Source organism: Microtus oregoni, unplaced genomic scaffold (assembly GCF_018167655.1).
Source record: "Microtus oregoni isolate MIOR12 unplaced genomic scaffold, Mior012 000005F_ref0000423, whole genome shotgun sequence".
NCBI classification, from domain to species: Eukaryota; Metazoa; Chordata; class Mammalia; order Rodentia; family Cricetidae; genus Microtus; species Microtus oregoni.
This window is the reverse complement of record NW_024543064.1, coordinates 39,570,682-39,591,481: the sequence shown is the minus strand read 5'-3', so window position 1 is coordinate 39,591,481 and position 20,800 is coordinate 39,570,682. Positions and strand designations below refer to the sequence as shown.

Below are 20,800 nucleotides of genomic sequence, written 5' to 3'. Positions count from 1 at the left end.
GCTAGCCGTGCGGGAGCTGGGCAGGAACGCAGCCCGCCGCTCCTATCAACACAAGTCCCAGGGTTACAGCCATGAGTGGTCTCCCCCGCACCAGCACCAAACAACAGTTTTTGAAGCCATATATTCTAATACAACCTAACCCAAAGATGTATTAGCTTGATACTGAGGAATGATGGAGGGGAGATACTGGAAGTTTCTGGGGAGCTACAGAGATGGCGCAGTCCTGCGTGTACTTGCTGCCCAAGCTTGAGGAGTTGATTTGAACCCCTAACCGTCATATAACAAGCCAGACAAGGCTGCATGTGCCTGGAACCCCAGTGCAGTAGACGGCAAGTGATAGACAAGGATGCCCGGCATTCTCCAGTCCCCACCTGTGCACATGCCGGCACACTCACACGCATGGAACACGCGCATCCCCTTGTGTGTCATGATGAACCCATTATGTTTCTAGAATGAAAAACGTTCCGTGCACTGCAGGAGCACTGTGCCGCATGGCATGACAGCAAGGTGTGCGTGTGTGCTCAGAGCCAGGGCTGCCGTGAAGCCATGTGGTGAGACATGGCCTAATGCTGCCAGAAACACCTTGGATTCACGACAGATTTGATTTTGAATTAATTTTTGTCGCAATGCGTTCAGAAGCCTTTTATTGTTGCCCAAATCCTTGCAACCCTCACATTCTGTTATGTAACTCCATGTGGGAGTGACAGCCTGTGAGGCTGTGCTGGAAGAGAGAAGCAACTCCAGCAGGTCGTCCTCTGCCCGCCACACGAGTGTGTGAGCCTACATGTACATACACAAACACTATACACACACACAGAGACACACACAGACACAGACACACACACACAGAGACACACACAGACACACACACAGGCACACACACAGACACATACACACACACACAGAGACACACACAGACACACACACAGGCACATACACACAGACACACACACACACACACACAGAGACACAAAGAGACGCACACACAGACACATACACAGACACACACAGAAACACACACACAGACACACACAAACACACACATTTTACATTGCAAAAAAGTTAGACAGTGCTGGTATACACCTTCAATCAATTCCAGTACTCGGGAGGCAGAGGCAGGCAGATCTCTTAGTTCAAGGCCAGTCTGGTTTACAGAGCGAGTTCCAGGACAGCCAGAACTACACAAAAACCCTGTTTTGAAAAACCAAAAAGAAAAAGAAAAAAGAAAAAAAGAAAAAAAATCAGGAAACAGGTGTCCTGTCAGGTGTGGAGGGGACTGGGCCTTGGGAAGCTCTCTTACGTCTTTCAGGCTCAGTTGTTGGCTCAAGGTGGGCTGAGCAGGTGATCTGAGTTGCACAGGGATGATGAGATGAGTGGAAGCTAGGCCAGGACTCCGAGGGTCAGGAATGCCTGGGGGGCATCCTGCTGAGGGTAGGTCTGGTTGCCTGGCTGCAGCCTCAGGACCATGGTGCTGATGAGGAGAGTTCCGACTCTCCTGCTGACCTCACTCGTCTCATTTTCCCTGTAAAGTGGGGAGAAGAGTAGAACCCAGAAGCCATCCCCAGGCACTGGCGCTACCACCTGCTAGGCCCCCTCCATCACATGTGGCTTGTAAGAATCCTTTGCCATGAGTTAGCCATTGCTATGCTGATCTCAGAAGGAGCTCTTACCTCCCTGGGCCCAGTGTTCACGGCCAGGCACTCACGGACACAGAGACACAGTGACAATCTGACCAGGCCCCACCCTGAGTGATGTCCATGACAGTCAGACACACACAAACCTCTCTTCCTGCTCCTCCCCTACTTCACATAGACAGTGTCACCCAGAGGGGTCAGGGCCGGTCAAAGGAGGTAAGAGATGGGGGCCCAGGACCCAGCCAGGACTTCCTTAGAGAGCTGGCATCTGAAGTGATACACGTTCTTAATAAAATCTGGCTAAAGAGAATCACAACTAATGGAAGTGAAAGCATCAGGACCTATCCACCTGACCTCTTCCATCTGTTGTGTCTACCCAGCCCCTCGTGTGTGTGTGTGTGTGTGTGTGTGTGTGTGTGTGTTTGTTTCTGTCTTGTATAACCTCGATGGCCTGGAAGCCCTGAAGTAGCTGAGGTGATCTTGAATTCCTGAGCCTCCTGCCTCTACCTCTACCTCCCAAGTGTTGAATTACACATGGGTGACATCAAGACAGGTTCTGTCTTTTTATTTGAAAAGCGACCTCTCAATGATAAACTCCTAGCTCCATCCCTGGTTACACAGATGAATGGAGTGTGTTCTGGGCAAAAGGAACAGCACATGCCCAGGCCTGGGGACAGGACTGCAGGGATGTGGCAGGGCTTCATCCAAGACTTGTCTCTTCTCTTCTCTTCTCTTCTCTTCTCTTCTCTTCTCTTCTCTCTCTTTCTCTCTCTCTCTCTCTCTCTCTCTCTCTCTCCCCAGAACCACAAACTCCAGTTATCATCAGTGTGCCCTTGCACACTCCTCTATCTCTCTCTCCCCCCACCCCCGGGAACCACAAACTCCAGCTATCCTCAGTGTGCCCTTGCACATTCCTCTCTCTCTCTCTCTCTCTCTCTCTCTCTCTCTCCCCCCCCCCCCGGAACCACAAACTCCAGCTATGTCAGTGTGCCCCCTCACACTCCTCTCTCTCTCTCTCTCTCTCTCTCTCCCCAGAACCACAAACTCCAGCTATTCTCAGTGTGCCCCTGCACACTCCCATGCCTTTGTCTACACTGGTCCCTCATCTAACACACCCGCTCCCTACTTCATTAATAACCCACCTGTCAAGGCTCAGCTGTTTCCCATCTGCTCCAGAGAGACCCTAACTCCACATATGTGTGTGCACGTGCACATACACAAACACACACACACACACACACACACACACACACACACACACCCTCACCTGGATTCCTTATATAACAGTTGCTGTCAACAGAGGTCATTATGGCCAGCTTCTCCTATGTGAGGCTACCAGATCCAGGCTGATTTTCACAACGCAGCTTCTGGCCTCAGCTCACACAGGGCAGCATAAGAACTCACAGTCGGGTCGGGGAGGGATGACTCGGTAGCTAAGAGCACTGGCTGCTCTTCCAAGGACCAGGGTTCAATTCCCAGCACCCACATGGCATTGTCGATAATTCCAGCTCCAGGAGTTCCCAAGACCTTCATACAGATACACATGCAGGCAAAACACCAATACACATAAAATAAAAATAAACAATTCAAAACAAAACTCACAGCCTTTTCAGGCAGCCTATCTTTGTTGTTGTTCGAGACAGGGTTTCTCTGTAGCTTTGGAGCCTGTCCTGGAACTAGCTCTTGTAGACCAGGCTTGCCTTGAACTCACAGAGATCCACCTGCCTCTGCTTCCCGAGTGCTGGGATTAAAGGTGTGCACCACCACCGCTTGGCCCCAGGCGGCCTATTTTGATGTGAACAGCAATCTCCCCCCCCCCCCCCCACACACACACACACTTCGGCCTGCTCCTAATGTGAACCTGCCTGTCTCCTCTGGGATCTGGTCCAAGTCCTTCCCACCCCGGCTGCATCTGAAGGCTGTCCTCTCTTGCTTCCTCTTTTGACATCCTGGAACTCAGGGCCAATCCAGGCAATTGGAATTGTTCTCCTGTCCCTTGCCTTTGTAAAGGGACAGCTCTAATCTAATGGTAGCCACGTGTTATGATGAGTCACAGTTAAGAGCATCTGGGGCCCAGGGATGGTGGCCCGTTAACTCTTAATGGGCCAGGACTCTCTGCTAGATCTTGTAGGCTTCCTCGGAGTCTGCAAAGCCACTCCAGGTCTGGGTGCATAGTGGGCATCTGGGGACTGCCCTCTAAGAGTGAGAGGGGAGGAGACCGAAGGGAGAAGGGACTGAGTATGAGCTCTGGAGTTAGGAGGGCTGAGTTGCAGTTCTTGCTTGCCACTTATTTGAGTGGCTCAACACAGGTCACATGGACGCGACTGGCCCCGTTGCCACATCTGGACAATGGCAATTGTAGGGATTGTTTGAGAGGACGAGTGTGAAGCCGCCTGCTAGCGGTGAGCGCTAACCCGCAGAATTTCCTCCCTTCTGGTCTCTGGCAAAACACTGCCGCCGCTCCCCCCGCCCCCCCCCCGCCCCCGCGTATCCCCTCCGCTCCCGTTGGACAAGTGGTTAGAATGAATGAATGTTCACGCCTGACTGCAGAAGCTAGACTTTCTCTGCTCAGATAGCTGGGCAATGCGGCTGGACCGCGAGAGCTCAGGTGCGGGGCGCGCGGGGACCGGGAGCTGTGGCCTAGGAGAGGCGGAGAAGAGGCGGAGAATGTTTCCGGCCCCACGGGGGGAGGCGCCCGCAGTTTCCGTAGTTGTTGTCTGCGCCACAGCTCGAAAGCCCCGGCCGCGCCGACCTTGAGCGCCAGAGTCTCACCTGGGGTTGGAGGGATGGGATCGGGGAGTGGAGAGGGCGGGCGCTGCGCAGCCAGGGCGCGGCCATGGCCCCACTGCGCGGGTGGGCAGCCCGAGACCGGCCCGGCCCCGCCGCCTTCCCCGCCCCCCGGCGCGCCCCTCCCCGGCCGCCGCGTCGCGGGGATCCGGCCGCAGCACCTGGGCCGCGCCTGGCGTCAGGCGCGCGCAGCGATGACCACGGCCGGTGGCCCGGGAGCCCTGCCCGCGGGGTGAGTGGCCGAGGCAGCCTCGGGGCGCGGGCCGTGCGGGGTGGATGCCTCGGGACCTCCCAGGAGGAGCCCCAGGACCGCACTGCGGCTCCAGCCGCTGGGCAGCCCGCGCCCCGCTGCCTCCCGGGGACCCTGGCTCAGTCAACTGTCCCTCTGGGTCCCAACTTTCTCTCCCTCCTTGTGGAGCGTGCACCCGTGGGGTGGGCCTGGTTACGATCAACCCTCCTTACAGATGAGGAAACTGAGGCATAGTTCTTAAGTGACTTGCTCTCCATTATCCAGGAGGTAAGAGTGGGGAGTGAAATTTGAACACTGCATCCCCTTTAGGGTTGTTTAAGGTGTTTGAAGGGCTCTAAGCGGCGTGCTCCGGCCCGGGATATTGGGTGTAGCAGGAACCTTGGCTGTCAAGGTGGGTATAGCCACTATCAACGTGGCTATCTTGGTCGGCCCCACCCCCACCCCGCCGAAGTCCCGGTCAGACCCCCTACATTGTCCCCAGGCACCGCCAGCTGCTGTCTGGAGACCATCAGCAGCTCTGCTGTTCCTGGGTCTCGGTGCTTGAGGCGAGTCTCCCTGGCTGTGGGAGGTTGCTGGGCAGATCCTGCTCAGGTGAGCTGGGAGGGGTGCCCGCCCTACTTGGAGATCAGAACAGGGACAATATTTGCCAAGGGCCTGAGGCCTGACAGGTGAGCAAGGAGGAAAGGAGCCTGGTGCCACAGGACAGCTGGAAGCCTCCCCAGGGCCCGCTATGGTAGTATGGGTCTGAGTGCTTGGAAGTTTGGTGCCGGTGATATGGTGGCCTGGAGGAAGGCTAAGTTTTCCCTTCCTCATTTCTGTTGTATAACTTTGGTCAAGGCCTTCACCTCCCTGACTCCTGGCCCCTCCTTTGGAAAACACAAAGAGGCTGGGCTAGCTGTGCCCTCCGTGCTGAGGACTGAAGGCCTCACATCTGGTGCTTGACCAGGTACTTTTCTGCACAGCCCCGTTTTTCATAAGGTAGACACAGAGCAAGGCTTCCATCCACGAATCCCAGACTTCCCGGCTGGAAGCCACCTTGATCCCTCTGGCTCACACACCCACGTCTATGCTTGAGTCCCTGGAATGACCCTGGGCTTCTCCAGCCCTGCTCTAAGCTTCCAGTCAGCACAAATCTCTAGCACAAACAGAACAACTGTCTTCTTGTATGCCTGAGGGCCCACTCTTTGATGCCAAACAGGTTCATCTGTCCATTCCCCTGTCCCTGTCAGTGTTATCCTCTCGGGGTTTGAGCAGAAGAGGGCCAAAGCAAAAGCATCTCCGTCTCCACCACAGACATTTACCTACTTAGTCACTCAGCAAACAGTCAGACCTCGTCTAGGTCTAACTCTGGGAAAGAATAGTCAAGTCTCAGATTTCCACCATATAACAATAATTTCTTGGTAGTGGCAATGGGGTGGGTTGAGACAGTCTCATGTAGTCCAGGCTATCCTTGCATTCTCTATGTAGCTGGGGATGACCCTGAACTCCTGATGTCCCCATCTCTACCTCCCACCCAGGTGGGACTACAGGCCTATGCTACCATGCCCAGCTAAAAAGTTGTGAAATGTTTTTAAGGCTTCAGAGGATATGATAAATAATTTTTAAGGGTAGTTTGTTTTTAATTATATATATACACACACGTGTGTGTGTGTGTGTGTGTGTGTGTGCACGTGTGTATATGTATAAAGAGAAAGTCCAGAAGAGGGCATCAGAGCCCCTGTACCTGTAATTACAGGCAGTTATGAGCCACCTATGTGGGTCCTGGAACCAAACTCTGGTCCTCTGTGAGGATGGCACACATTCATAATCACTAAGCCATCTCCCCAGTCCCTATGGTAAATAATAAAATGGAAGCCAGGTGATGGTGGCACACACCTTTATTTTCAGCACTTGGGAAATAGCGGCAGGTGGATCTCTGTGAGTTTGAGGCCAGCCTAGTCTGCAGAGCGAGTTCCAGGATAGCCAGGGCTGTTACACAGAGAAACCCTGTCTCGAAAATAAACAACAACAATAATCATAAAGCTGACCCCATGTTCTTGTCATGCTGTGTTGCCAGACATTAACCCTGTGCCCACACACTTTATTCTGTATTTAAGAGAGAAGTCTTGTTAGCGTCGCAAAGCCCTCGTGGAGCCTCCCTCCTGCCTTCCCTCTCCAGAGATAACTGCCAGCCGGAATCGTGGGTTTATCATTTCCCATTTTTATCCTCCTGCTGAGTATAGGAAAATCAAAAAACATCCAGTTTGGGGATGGGGAGTATTTTTGTTTGTTTGTTTGTTTTCCTGAGACAGGGTTTCTCTGTGTATCTTTGGCTGTCCTGGAACTCGCTCTGTAGACCAGGCTGGTCTTGAACCCAAAAAGATTCACCTGCCTCTGCCTCCCAAGTGCTGGGATTAAAGGCATGCGCTTTTTGTTTGTTTACTTCTTTAAAGTTTGGGTTTGTGAGGTTTTGCCTTCTCGGTCCCACAGGCTGGTCCCTGTCACCCTGATACCTGCTTCATCACCCTGTGTAAAGACTCCACATGTTTACTGCCCTTGTTAGACATTGGGGTGGTTCCCTGTGTCCTGCTATTCAAACACAGAATATTCCTGTATGGCTGTCTTTTGCCTCTGTGGTGGCCCTCAAGGGTTACTGGTGCACACTCTAGCACCGCCTCCCTCATCCCCTTCTTCCTCTTCCCCCGCCTCTCTTTATTTCCTTCTGATAGGATCTCAATGTGTGGTCCTTGTCTGGCCTCAGACTCCAGATCCTTCTGCCTCAGCGTTCCTAAGTGCCGAGATGTAGGAGTGCGCCACCACACCTGGCTTTACAAAATCAGTGCTTGGGAGAGAATTGACAGCAATGGAAAAGAATAACCATACGGGGGTGGCAATGGTGCACCCATTTAGGCAGGTGGATCTCTGTCAGTTTGAGGCCAGCCTGGTCTACAAAGTGAGTACCTGGACAGCCAGAGCTGTTACACAAAGAAACCCTGTCTTGAAAAACAAAAACAAACAAAAAAAGAATAACCAGTAATAGTTCATGAGTACTTCCCACCTCTGTCCTTCCTCACAACCCTGGGGTGTAGGGACCATTAGGCCCATTGTATTGACAAGGAAATAAAGGCTTGTAAGGCTGAAGAACTTTCTGCTGGCTGGGGTGAGGCTCAGTTGTATGGTACGTGTCTAGCATGTACAGAGCCCTGGGTTTGATCCCCTAGCACAGAATAAAGCTGGGCATGACGGAACATGCCTGCAATCCTAGTACATGGGAGGCCGAGACAAGAGGATCAAGCTCATTCTTGGCTACATAGTGAGTTCCAGGCTGGCCTTCGATATAAGAGACCCAGTCCAGTCTCAAAAGACTGAAAACACAAAGCCTTTACGGGGTGATCAAGAGACTGCAGAGCTACATTGGCCAGACCAAGGCTGTCTGCTTTCAAAGCTCTAAGAGACCTTGGCGTGTTAAGTCATGCCTTGGAGTACAGGCTGTGTGTAGCTAAGGGCCGCAGGAGTGTGGGGCTTTGAATGAAACCTGTTGACCATACTGGAAGCTTAGAAAGGTCAATTCAGAGCCACAACCCCCCGTGGATACTCACTTCTAGAGTCCTGCACCACAAAAGGGCAGAACAGAGATAAAAATCCAGGCCTGGCTCTAGTCTGCTCCCTGAGTGACTGTCCTGGCTGAGGTTAGGGTCGGTCTCCCAGGACTTTGTTGCCAGCCCAAGCCCATGACACAGGAAGATGGGAAGGGAAGAGGAGTAGAGTGGCCCCAGCTGCCTGGCTCTCTCCTACCTCCCACCCCCACCCCGCAGCTTGCGTCTCACTGTGTGGCCTTCTGTGTGTGCATGTATGTGGGGGGAGGGGGGTTGGGGGAAGGGGGACGGGGGGAGGGGGTGAACGCGTATGTATCTGAATGGGACATCCTTGTGCCTAACACCCCATGGAGCTCTCCAATTCAGTGCCCACGCATCCCCATCCTTTACCCGTACCTGAATGTCCTTAAGGCACAGCAGAGAGGCCACCATCACCACAAGGATGTAAGTTGGCAGAACAAGGTATCCTGGAACAGGATGGACTTGGGGCCTCCTTCCTAGCCAGGGCAGGGGAAGCCTGGGGAAAGCCCTGTGCTTTGCCCCTGTAGAAGCCCTGGGAGGAGTTGCCCAGGCTGCTGTGTCTTCATGCTTATCTGTCAAAGGCAGATAAGAGCTCAGCTGGGAGCAGGATTGAGCGAAATCATCCTGCAGCTAATTTAGATAAAGCTTGAGTGATCTCTTGGTGGATGGAGCGGCTGTCTGTGCCATTAATCCCATAGGAGTCTTCCTGGGCTCCCCGGCCAGGCCCTACCTCATCTCTCCACCCAGTAGGCTTTCTGGACTGTCTTCAGCCTGTCGAGCCTGCCTGGCCTCCGAACCACCTTTACCCGCTCCATTCCCTTCATGGATTTCTTTCTGTGCCCTGGGTTCAGTGCGGTGCCATCTGGCTGAGATACCTTCTTGTGCCCAAGCTGAGTTAGGGCCTCTTCAGTCCCAATGCTTTCTACAGCCACAGCCCTGTTAACTGTGGCCGTCACTGCTCTGGTAGCTCAGGACCTTCTCAGAAGACTGAGCTCCTCTAGGGCAAGGTTCCAGTCTGGGGCCACTCTGTTCCCAGAGCCCAGACTGAGCAGCAACCAAGAGAGAGAGCTCAGTCAGTGTGGTGGGAGGGAAGACAGAGGAAAAATGGGTTCAAGGTTATCTCTAGGGGCGGGGGGGGGGGAGTCACTGTAGGGGGGAGGGTCACTGTAGAAGGGGGGGTCACTGTAGACCTTCCTCACTTCGGTTAGGACAAAGAGGTGCTGTGTGTCTTTCCCACTTCTCCTTGGGATGTGGTGAGGGGTAGGATGTTGGCAAAAATGAGAGGGAGGCTTTTGCCTCTGCACTTGGTAGATGTGAGCCTCTTGATCCATGAGGCTCAGCCGATGGATACTGACATAGGCAGAAACTGAGAGCCCAACCCTTGACTCTGTGGTCTCGGCCAAGTCAACTTGGCCTCTGTGGCTCTGTTTTCTCATCTGCAGTGTGCATAGCCCCATGTCACAAAGCACTTCGAGGGTACAAATGAAGAATGCCATTGAGCACTCGTAGCACGATGCTTGCAGCTTCCTAGTTAATTCACACAGCAGAGATGAATGGGTTGGACACTGGTTGCTAGGCTGGGCCCTGAACACAAAGGAAGACAGGCCTGCCAGGCTCCATGAGAGGAAGGCCAGCCTGCTTTGGGTGGGGCCTTTTATGACCGTGGAAAGAAGTGAGTGGGTCTTCGCTCTCAGAGACATGAGGAGCCATGATGGATTTGAATTAACATGGTCAGATCTGTGCTTTCAAAAGGTATCCATGGCTGTTAAGACAGGGCTGGGTTAGAAGGGTGAGTGTTTCCTAAATTCTGCCTTTGGAACGATTTCTTGGGGGCTGGGTGGGTTACACTAGGCACCCTCTAAGATGCCCTCCTGAACCCCTTGACAGCCACAGGTCCTCCCTAGTGGTGGGAGCTGGAGGGTGACTGGAAACAAGCTGTGGTCACTGCACCTTTGAGACTCAGGAACCTCTGGTGTTCACTCAAGGCAGGGGAGGGGAGGTTTGGGACATGTCTTGCTGACATGTATCAGTGGTGTCACATGTGTGCCTAGAGCATGCAGAAGTCAGAAGGGGGCCTCTTCCCCCTGGAAGTGAAGTTATGGATGGTCATGGAGCCATCATGCGGGTGCTGGGAATTGAACCGTGGTCCTCCCCTAGAGCAGCAAGTGCTATAAACTGCTGAGCTACCTCTCCCGGCCCTATCTTTTCTTTTCCTGTTTCTTTTCCTGTTGTTGCGATAAAATAACTCTGATAAGAGCAGTTTAAGAAAGAAAGGGATTATTCTGGGTTTGCAGTTCCTGGGGTATGCTGCCCGTCATGCTGGGGAAAGTGTGGTAGCAGGAAGCTGGCTGCCCACATCATATCCACACTTAGGAAGCAAAAGAATGGACTGGAAGCAGAGCTGGACTGTAGAGCCTGAAGGCCATTCCTAGAGCTGGACTATAGGGCCTGAAGGCCATTCCTAGAGCTGGACTGTAGTCTGAAGGCCACCCCTAGAGCTGGACTATAGGGCCTGAGGGTCACCCCTAGAGCTAGACTATAGGGCCTGAAGGCCACCCCTAGAGCTGGACTATAGAGCCTGAAGGTCACCCCTAGAGCTAGACTATAGGGCCTGAAGGCCACCCCTAGAGCTGGACTATAGAGCCTGAAGGTCACCCCTAGAGCTGGACTATAGGGCCTGAAGGCCACCCCTAGAGCTGGACTATAGAGCCTGAAGGTCACCCCTAGAGCTGGACTATAGGGCCTGAAGGTCACCCCTAGAGCTAGACTATAGGGCCTGAAGGTCACCCCTAGAGCTGGACTATAGGGCCTGAAGGTCACCCCTAGAGCTAGACTATAGGGCCTGAAGGCCACCCCTAGAGCTAGACTATAGGGCCTGAAGGTCACCCCTAGAGCTGGGCTGTAGAGCCTGAAGGTCACCCCTAGAGCTGGGCTGTAGAGCCTGAAGGCCACCCCTAGTGGTCCACTTCCCTCAGGAAAACCCTGTTTCCTAATGGATTCACAACCTCCCTAACCAGCACCACCAGCTGGGAACTGAGTGTTCATATAAGAGCCCATACTTGACATTTCACATCCAAACTACCAGAGCTACATAGTAAGACCCTGTCTTAAAAGACAAGGGCCGGCAAGATGACTCAGCAGGTAAAGAGGCTTGCTGCCAAGCTTGAGGATCTGAGTTCGATGCCTGTGACATACAGGGAAGGAGACGATTGTCTCCCAAAGGTTGTCAGGTGATCTCCATACATGGCGTATCTCTCTATCAACTTGGAAAGGGTTTTTATTATTTAAAATACAAGTACCAAAACCCACCACCGATAAATGGGTGCAGAACCTAAGAGAGATGGAAGGAAGGGTACCTTATGGAACATGAAATGTGGTATGAAAGGGGCTAAGTCTGGGTAAAGAGGTCATAGAAGAGGAGAGGGGAGCTTTCCTGGCAGAATTGGGTCACCATGACAGCAGCTTGGCCCAGAGGCCCGCAGATGCAGAGACAGGCAGGTGAGGATGAATCCCAGGGAGAGGGGTGGGTCAAAGATGGCTATCAGACTTCTGGCCTGAGAAACTGGGTGGAGGTGTGTTACTCATTAAAGTGGCAAGGCTGAGAGGGGACAGGCTAGAGAGAAGGTGCAAGAGGCTTTGACTGCTTCTCAGTTTGCCTGGGAGGATCCGCTGCCAGGCCTCAGGGTAGGTGTGAGACTTGGCCTAAATGGAGAACTTCTTTTCACTGGGGTTTGAAGATCAGGATTTTCTCCAGCGGTGTGGCAAGCTTCTATAAAAACCTCTTTCTAGTGTACACCTTTAATCCCAGTACCCAGGCGGGTGAATCTCTGTGAGTTCCAGGCTATCCTGACCTATAGAAAGGGTTCCAGGATAGCCAGGGGCTACATAGAAAGACCCTGTCTCAAAAAACTAACAAGACTTCTTTCATTCAAATTAGACAGAGAAACCCTGTCTCGAAAAACAAAACAAAACAAAACAAAAAAATCAAATTAGACTCCTGGAGAAGTGGCATTTTCATTTTTCTGAAGGGAAAGTTGAGACCCAGGAAAGTCCCGGCCTTGGACTTCATTCATTCATTCATTCATTCCTCACTCCCTCACGAGTTTGTTAGGAGCCTGCTTTGTGCCAGACACTAGAGCTGGGGATACAGAAGGGGTAGAAGCAAGATTCCTGCTTTTTAGAAGCTTGTATTTTAGTGGCAGGAGACAGACAATAATTTAAATATGTAGGTAGAGCTATAGGGGAACTTGAGGACCAGAAGAGGGCCAGGTATGTAGGAGATAGCATCAGGAAGGTGACTTAAGTATGGAAGGCTCTGGAATGCTCATTGCCCTCCACGGCCTATTGTGACAGGGTCAGTTCTAGAGTATAGGCCTGATGTCAGTAAGAACCTGGCGAAAGAAATACCTTGAGAGGGACAACGTGGAATCCGTGTTGGGTGGTGCCCTTCCGGGGGTCAGCAACGCCCAATGGGTCAGAAGGGCCACAAGGACTCCCTTTACACTTGTGAAGGGTAAGAAGTATCCCTTCTTATGGCTTCCTTGCTCCCCATCCTCAATCCCGTTCCCACCCTGCCATTGAGTCCCAGATGACACCCTGACGTCTTCCACCATTGGGGACGCTGAGAGGTCCCTGTGCCTGGCACGGAAGAGGATGTCTCAGCCCAGAGGAGGCTTAGTTGTCAGCTCAACCAAGCCGGTGAGGAGAGGCCAAAGACCCCATCAGTCACGTGTCTGTTTCTTCTCTCAGGTCTCCTGTGAGCAGCCTCCATGAGGCCCTGGACCAGTGCATGACAGCCCTGGACCTCTTCCTCACCAACCAGTTCTCAGAAGCACTCAGCTACCTCAAACCCAGGTGAGCTCAAGGGGTGGGTGTGTACACATGCAGGTGCCCACATAGGGACGGACATGGGTGGGGGAACCCCGTGACTACGTCACACTGACCCCTGAAAAGTTTTATCCAAATGGCACAGGCACCCCTCTCCCAGAGCCTGTGAGCAGCCAGGTGGTTTGCACAGTCATTGAGGGCTGGTGACTTCCTAGCCCATTGAATCCACTGTAGGTGATTTCCTGTTCCCTTTTCCAGCCAGTCTTCCCCTGTTAGGACTGTTCCCTGGGCCTTTGGGTAGTGACAAGGGCTGCACTTTGAGGCATTTCTCCAATGTTTGCTGTTGGTTTGTTTGTTTGGTTTTGAGACAGGGTCTCCGAGCCAACCTCTGACTTGAGATTCTCCTGCCTCCGCCTCCCAAGGGCTAGGATTCCCAGCATGTACCACCAGGCCTGGCAAACTGTTTCTAAATAATATGCGCACGCAGGGTTTCTTTCCTAATCCCAATCTCCCACATCTTTTCGGTTTTTAAAGCTGAGGTATAGTTCAGATACCATAAAATTCACTTTTAATAAAAAAATTTGTGTGCGTGTGTGCGTGTGTGTGTGTGTAGGCTAGAGGATAACTCTAGGGAGTCAGGTCTCTTGCTGCCACCTTATGTGGCCCTGGGATTAAACTTGGTCTTTTAGGCCTGCATAAAGCCGAGTGATCTCATTATCCCAAAATTCACCACTTTGTCACTTTAAAAACTCATCTCTTAGTAGATACAACTGCAGTTTTCACTGGGTGTGTAGTGCACACCTCTACTCCCAGTACTTGGAGGCAGAGGCAGGTGGATCTCTGTGAGTTCGAGGCCAGGCCTGGTCTATGTAGTAAGTTTCAGGACAGCCAGGGTAACACAGAAAGATCCTCTCTAAAAAGAAAAGAATTTAGCTTTCTTACCTGGATATGATGGTGCCCTTCACCCCAGAACTTGGAAGGCAAAGACAGAAAGTTCTTGAATTCAAAGTCATCCTCTGTTAGAGAACAAATTCAAGGCCAGCCTGGGCTACATGAGCTCTTTACCCTGAAAAGTAAAAACAAAAGAAAAGAATTCTTACCCACAGGCCCCACGTTGTTTCCCTCATCCCCTTACTGTATTACAATATTTAACCAAATTACTAATTGAGATTATTATACCTTCATAATCATTGCATCTCATCTTTGTCAGCACACACACACCCACACCCCCCCCCCACACACACACCTCAAAACCAAACCCACAGCTCTCATCCTAAACGGAACAGGAGAGAGTTTATTCTGGCACCCATTTTGAGTGACCGTATCCTGGGAGCACAGATTGAGGTTACCCCAAATTCCATGTTCCAGTATGGAAGCAGTCTCATGAAAATTTTACATAGTTTTCCAGAACAGATAAAATCGTAAATCAAGGCAAGTGCACAATACATTGGTGGGTACATCAGAGAGACAGAACAAGATGAGGGAGGCCTTGCTACAGTCTCAGGATGCTCTTACGGCAGTCTTAGCTTCTGGATTGGTGGGAGCTGGTGGTCCACTGAGGTCATAGATTCCATGTTAGTTCCAACACAGGCGTGATCCAGGAATGGCTGGAACCCTAGATAAGGTAACTAGCCTGTTGAACCCAAGACATTCCAGTCTCTCATTTCAGAAGTTTTCCTTCGTTATTATCGCTCACTGTCAGGATGACTTGTGTGTTTGATGAGCTGGATGGCGTTTCCTTGCTGGACTTGTTAGTGGTCTTAGCTCCTCATCTCCTGGTGTGATGTCTTTTACCCCCTCCACAGGATGACCCCAGATATTCAAACATACCACGTGAACTGCGAGCGAATCTACCATAGCTGTTGGGCTGGCAAGTTTTCTGTTAGCTTGACACAAGCTAGGGTCATCTGTGAGGAGGGAGCCTCATTTGGGAAAAAGCCTCCAGAATTTCAGGCTGTAGGCAAGCTTGTTGGGCATTTTCTTAATTAGATTACTTTGATGTGGAAGAGCCTAGTCCACTGTGGGTGGGGCCATCCCTGGGCAGGTGGTCCTGGGCTCTTTAGAGAAAGCAGGCAGAGCAAGCCAGTAAGCAGCACCCTCCATGGCCCCTACATCAGCTCCTGCCCCCAGGATCCTGCCCTGGTTGAGTTCCTGTCCTGACTCCTTCCGTGATGAAGAGTGATGTGGAAGTGTAAGCCTAACAAACCCTTTCCTCCCCGAGTCGCTTTGGTCATGGTGTTCGTCACAGCAACAGTGACCCTAATCCTGGTTCCTCCTCCAGTGTGATCTGTGTGTGCCTTCTCAGAGCTGTTTCAGGTCTTCTACTCTTCCTGTCTGTCCAGGTTTCAGAGCAGTGGGCTGGGACAAAGGTCTCTTTCATTCTGTAGTTTTGTAATCGACTCTTTCTGTTCTAGGAAGTTTCCTTATTCTTCTGTTCCCTTTCCTTCAGCCAGGTGTTGGCCTTCCCAGGTGAGCCTTCTCTAAGCTTCGCCTTCCCTCCCTTCTCCTTTACGTGTCTTTTCAAAGGTGTGTGTGTGTGTGCGCATGTATGCATGTGTGTATGTGTGTGCGCGCGTGTGTGCATGCGTGTATGCATGTGTGTGCGTGTTTGTGTGTGTGTGCACTCGCGTGCGTATATGTGTGTGTGCGTGTATTCATGTGTGTGTGCCTGTGTGTATGCATATGTGTGTGCATGTATGCATGTGTGTGCGTGTATGCATGTGTATGCATGTGTTTAAGGAGCTGTGGGCTGCGTTCCTGCCACCCCAGCTCCCGGCTGCCTCGCTAGCTTATGCCCCAAAATAACAACACACAAATTGTATTCATTTAAACACTGCCTGGCCCATTTGCTCTAGCTTCTTACTGGCTAATTCTTACATCTTGATTACCCATTTCTATTAATGTGTGTAGCACCCCAAGGTGCGCTTACCAGGAAGATTCTAGCCTACGTCCATCCTGGGTCGGAGCTTCATCGCATCTGGCTCTGAGAGGAGCTGCAGGATTTCTGAGCTCACTTCCTCTTCCTCCCAGCATTCTGTTCTGTTTACTCCGCCTATCTAAATTCTGCCCTATCAGATGGGCCAAGGCAGTTTCTTTATTAGCCAATGACCTTCCTCCATCATGCATGTATGCGTGTGTGTGCGTGTGTGCAAGCGTGTGTTTGTGTGTGAGCACGTGTGTGTATGTGTGTGTGTGTGCACATGCACGCGCGTGGAGGGCACTGCACACATGTTGAGGTCAGAGCACAACTTTCAGGAATCTGTTCTCTCCCTCCACCGTGTGGACTCAGGGATTAAACTCAGGTCTTCAGGCTTTGGAGCAAGCGCCTTTACTCACTGAGCCATCTTGCTGAGCCCTCCCTTGCATTTCCGCCTTTTCCCTCGGAGTGTCATTAGGTTCTTCCCTTGACTTTGTTTCCTCCATGATGCCATGAGTAATTTCCTAGTGCTCACTGTTTCTCTGCATATTCTTTCTGGTCCTTAATATCTATTTTTTCTTCCTTTTTTTTTCTCTTGTACATGTGTGTGATGTGCATGTGTCAGGGTTTGTGTAAATGTGTGTGTGCAGGCATGTGGGGGCCCAAGGCTGATGGTGGACTCATCCTTGATTGCTCTCCTACCCCATCGGTTGAGGCAGGGTCTTGGAATCAAGCCCACAGCCTGTTCGTGTGGCTAGTCTTGCTACCCAGCTTGCTCTGAGGGGTCCCCGATCTCCACATCCTTGGGGTAGAATCCCAGGTGGGCTACCACGCCACCCAGCATTTATGTGGGGCTGTGGGGGTCTTCCAGTCCCCGTACTCAGACTGCAGCTGTTTTAACTGCTGAGCTGTTTTTCCAGTCCCCCTTTATATTTTTACTTGGATTTTATGCATGTTGGTGTTTGCCTGCATGTGTGTCTATGCATCATGTGTGTGCCTGGTGCCCAGGCAAAGAACCGGAAGAGCGATTCAGATCCCCTGGAAGTGGAGTTTAAAAAAGTTGTGAACCATCATGTGGGTGCTGGGAATTGAACCTGGGTTCTTAGCGAGGTGAATGCCTTTAACTGCTGAGTCATATATCCAGCCGTCATCTTCTTTTATTGGAGACAAAAATCTTACTATTTAGTCCAGATCCCAAACTTGAGATCCTCCTGCCTCAGGTTGCCCATTTCTGGGATTGCAGGTGTGTGCCACCACACCTGGAGCCCAGGATGCCTGCCCCACTTGTAGGACAAGCTGTTTACCTGTGCCAGTCTGGGGGGTCAGTAGCACACTCCCTGCACCTCACCTTAGGGAAACCAAAATTATCATGTGTCTCAGGTAAGTAAAGTCATACCCCACCCATGACAACCAAAGACTCTTTCCAGAAACTGTCAGATTTCCTTCTGCAGAGCAGAGACAGAAGCCCCTCATCACCTTCCCTGAGAACCACGGCTCTAGAGTGGTGGTCACCAGTAACAGCCACAGGCCCCCTGTCTCATTTATAACTTCAGAGAAGGCTGGATCCACAGCCATTCCTGATTCCGTGCTGAACACGGGTCTGCTTGGCCGTTTTGCCCCTAGTGAGGTGGGTAGCATCTTTCTGTGCTCCTTGGGCTTAACAGGGTTTGCCACAGTCCCTTCCTTCTCTGCCTCTGCTATCCAGATGCCACATCTCTGAATAAGACTGTCTGTCCTGCTGGCTTATGATTCTCAGCACTGTCCCCGGGCACTGTCTGGAACACGGAGGCAACTCCAGTAATTTTTCCTGTTGAATAAGTGATCATGGCTTGTCAGTGGCAGAGCTTGGATGCAAATCCAGGCCCACCCTGTGCTGCAGGCTGCATTCTGACTGCTGGGCTCTCCCAGGTCTCATGCAGGGTGGCATGGTCACCTTGCTTGGAAGGGCCTCATGTGGCTTCCTCCCAGAGAGGAGGGAGGCTGTGGGAAAGGGCATGCACCGAGAGAGATAGGTGAGTTCCCGGTACAGGAAGTTCAGGATATGGCCATGCCATGTCTTGGAGTTTCTTTGAGACGGGCCAGGTAGTTCTGGGGAGATGGCAAGGAGAGGAAATTGCTCTCTGAGAAGGATGACGGTCTCAGCGGAGGCTGACTCAGCTCAGAAAGTCACCTGTCTGCAGGGCGGTTCCCTGCAACCTTGCTCAGGGCAGTTTGGGAAGTGGGCAGTTATGTGGCCCTGTCCTAGGGTTCCCAACTGGGTCCAGCAGAAGGTCTGAGGGCTCTGGATGGGGGACCCTGGATGTTGAGGCTGAGGTGGGAAAGGAGGGCTGGCAAGGATTTGACATGGCCTCAGTCTTGATTGCTAGTGGAGTAAGAGGGGGCCACCCTCTGCACTCTCCCCCATCATGACAGCTGGTTTGGGCCCTAGGAGGTGGGATTCCAGGGAGCCTCTTTTCACAGAGCTGAGTTCAGCTCAGGGGTCCAAGTGCCACATGTACAAACAAGAGGTTGTGAGGCATACAGAAAATTCTGGGTGTCTGAACTTGGGGAGTCACCATATCTCTGCATCCCATTTCCCAATCCAGGTTGGAGTATTCCATGTGGTGGGCTGGTGAGGGCCAGGATCCCTGGCCACAGGTACATGTTGGGGCCTTGGGTCTTAGACTAGAAATTCCACTTTGTCTGCCAGCTGCCTGGGCAGGGCTTCCTCCTTCCGGGCCCAGCAGGTGTGGCTGGGAGGGTAGGGCTGTGTCCTGGGACTCAGGATGCGAAGGAAGAGGGAGGGAGAGAGAAGCAGGGAGAGACCCTGGGAAAGAGGCTGGGAAGCTGGGGGATGTTCTGAGAGATGCTGGTGGTCCTGCTAGGGAAGCCCCTCAAGGAAGTGACTCTGGATGCTGGTGGGAAGAGGCACTCACATCTACCGAGCAGGGGTGGTGTGGCCTGAGAGCTGAAAACAATTTCAGTCACCCAAGAAGCTCCCGAACAGAAAGATCATTGTATTCATTTTTCCCTTTCTTTCCTTTGTTTCTTCCCTTCCTTCCTCCCCCACTCCCCATGTGTGTATGTGTGTGGTCTCTGGCTGGCCTGGAACTTGGCCGTTTCGACCAGGATAGCCTCGAATTTACAGAGATCCACCTGCCTCTGCCTCCCGAGTGCTGGGATTAAAGGTGTGCTCCACCATGCCCGGCCGTATTTGTTTTTCTACAGAGGGGAATCCTGAGACTCAGAGAGGCCAAGAGACCTACCAGAGTCAGGTGACTGTCACAGCCAAGATTCCAGCCTGTGTCTGAGGGACTCTAAAGTCCAGGTTCAGCACCCCTACCCCCAGCAACAGGCAGCCAGATCCTTTCCATTGGCCACTATTCCTACACAGTCATGGCTGGAAGGTGCTGGGAACCGGCAGGACTGGGAGAAATCCAGACTTCTGTTCCTTTGGTCCTCAAGAATTCTGACCTATAGCAGGTAGATAACGGTGCATGCCTCTAATCCCAGCACTGGGGAAGCAAGGGAGATCTGTTTAGTGAAATCTAAGACCCTGCCTCAAAACAAAACAAAATAAACCAAAAACCTCACCTCTGAGGGTTACCCAGAAGGAGAAGAGTAATGTCCACAGGCTTTGCTAGTTTAATTAGAAAGGAAGACGGCCAAAGTCACGTGATCTAACCATAAAACCCTTTATGAAACCTCGCCATCTCGCCTCTGATGTTCCCGGCATTGGCGTGGTACTGAGGAGTTTAGAAAATAATTGACCAAGGCACTTGGGGAAGGGGCCGAAACCTTGCAGGCTTCTGCCGTGGCAGGCAAGCTGTTCCCCTGCCAGCGTCAGCGACCCCAGCCTCAGCAGCCCCAGCCTCAGCGGCCCCAGCCCTCCAGCACCATCACCCCCTGTTGCTGGGGTAACAGCCAACTTCCAGGCTGCTAAGGGGTCCCTCCAAGTACAATGAGAAACTGGCATTTTTCCAGCTATTACTGCCCACTGCTGTCTCCACATTGGGCTAAATCTGCTCCTCATACCGTGGGACACTCCTTAGTCTAGAAGCTTGGGTCAGTGGAGGCTCGGGGAGGCAGGAGGTGAGGGCTTTCTGAGGCTAGCTTGGTGCAACTCTGCCACATCAGACCACAGAAGTGAGTCACACCAAGCCCTGCCCCACGGTCCTCACAGTCTGCAGAGGAGAGTTAAACTTGTGCTCGTGGGCCGAGTGTGGTCTGTGCCCTGTCAGAGGCATGTGGTTCCCTAGGAGAAACCTGGATTTCCAGGGATCCTGAAGGCTGAGGGCTGTGGTGACTGAATCAGAAAGACAGATCAAGCTGGAGGAGCAGCCTGGGCAAGGGCCCAGAAGAGGAAAGTGTGGGGGGTTGGTGGCAAGCGCCTTTGCCTGCTGAGCCACCTTGCTGACCCCAGGGTTGCACTCTTGAGTGCTGGGAGGTTCAGCTGGAGCTGTAGGTCAGATGAAATGGGGAACCGGTGGTGACTAGTCTAGATGGTGCAGGACAGAGGAGATGGGGCAGAAGGCAAGAGGCAGGTACCAGGTGTGTGGGAAGAACAGCCTCCAGCCAGCACCAGGACCTGTGGCTCCTCCCCAGGAAGGTCACTTGGGGTCACTCAGCAGGAAGAAGAAGAGCTGGGAACTGGACCAGGATTTTTTTTTTTAATTGAGAAAAAGATGTGAGGTTATTTTATTCCTTTCTTAGTAACAGGTATCAGGGTGGGGAGAACAAAATGGGGTGCTGGGAATCACCCTCTGTGGGGAGGCTCAAGCTTCCCAGCATCCCTTGTCCCTCCCCGCTT

General features: G+C 52.2%; 1 protein-coding gene across 1 annotated transcript in view; it reads left to right on the top strand.

Moving 5' to 3' along the window:
- The first annotated feature begins 4,439 nt into the window (after positions 1 to 4,439).
- Positions 4,440 to 20,800, top strand: part of Ttc39a (tetratricopeptide repeat domain 39A) — a 41,294-nt gene continuing 24,933 nt past the window's right edge. The window contains 2 exon segments of the mRNA XM_041652756.1: positions 4,440 to 4,653; positions 13,017 to 13,121. Coding sequence (XP_041508690.1) covers positions 4,616 to 4,653; positions 13,017 to 13,121 — 143 coding nt within the window. The 5' untranslated portion in view covers positions 4,440 to 4,615.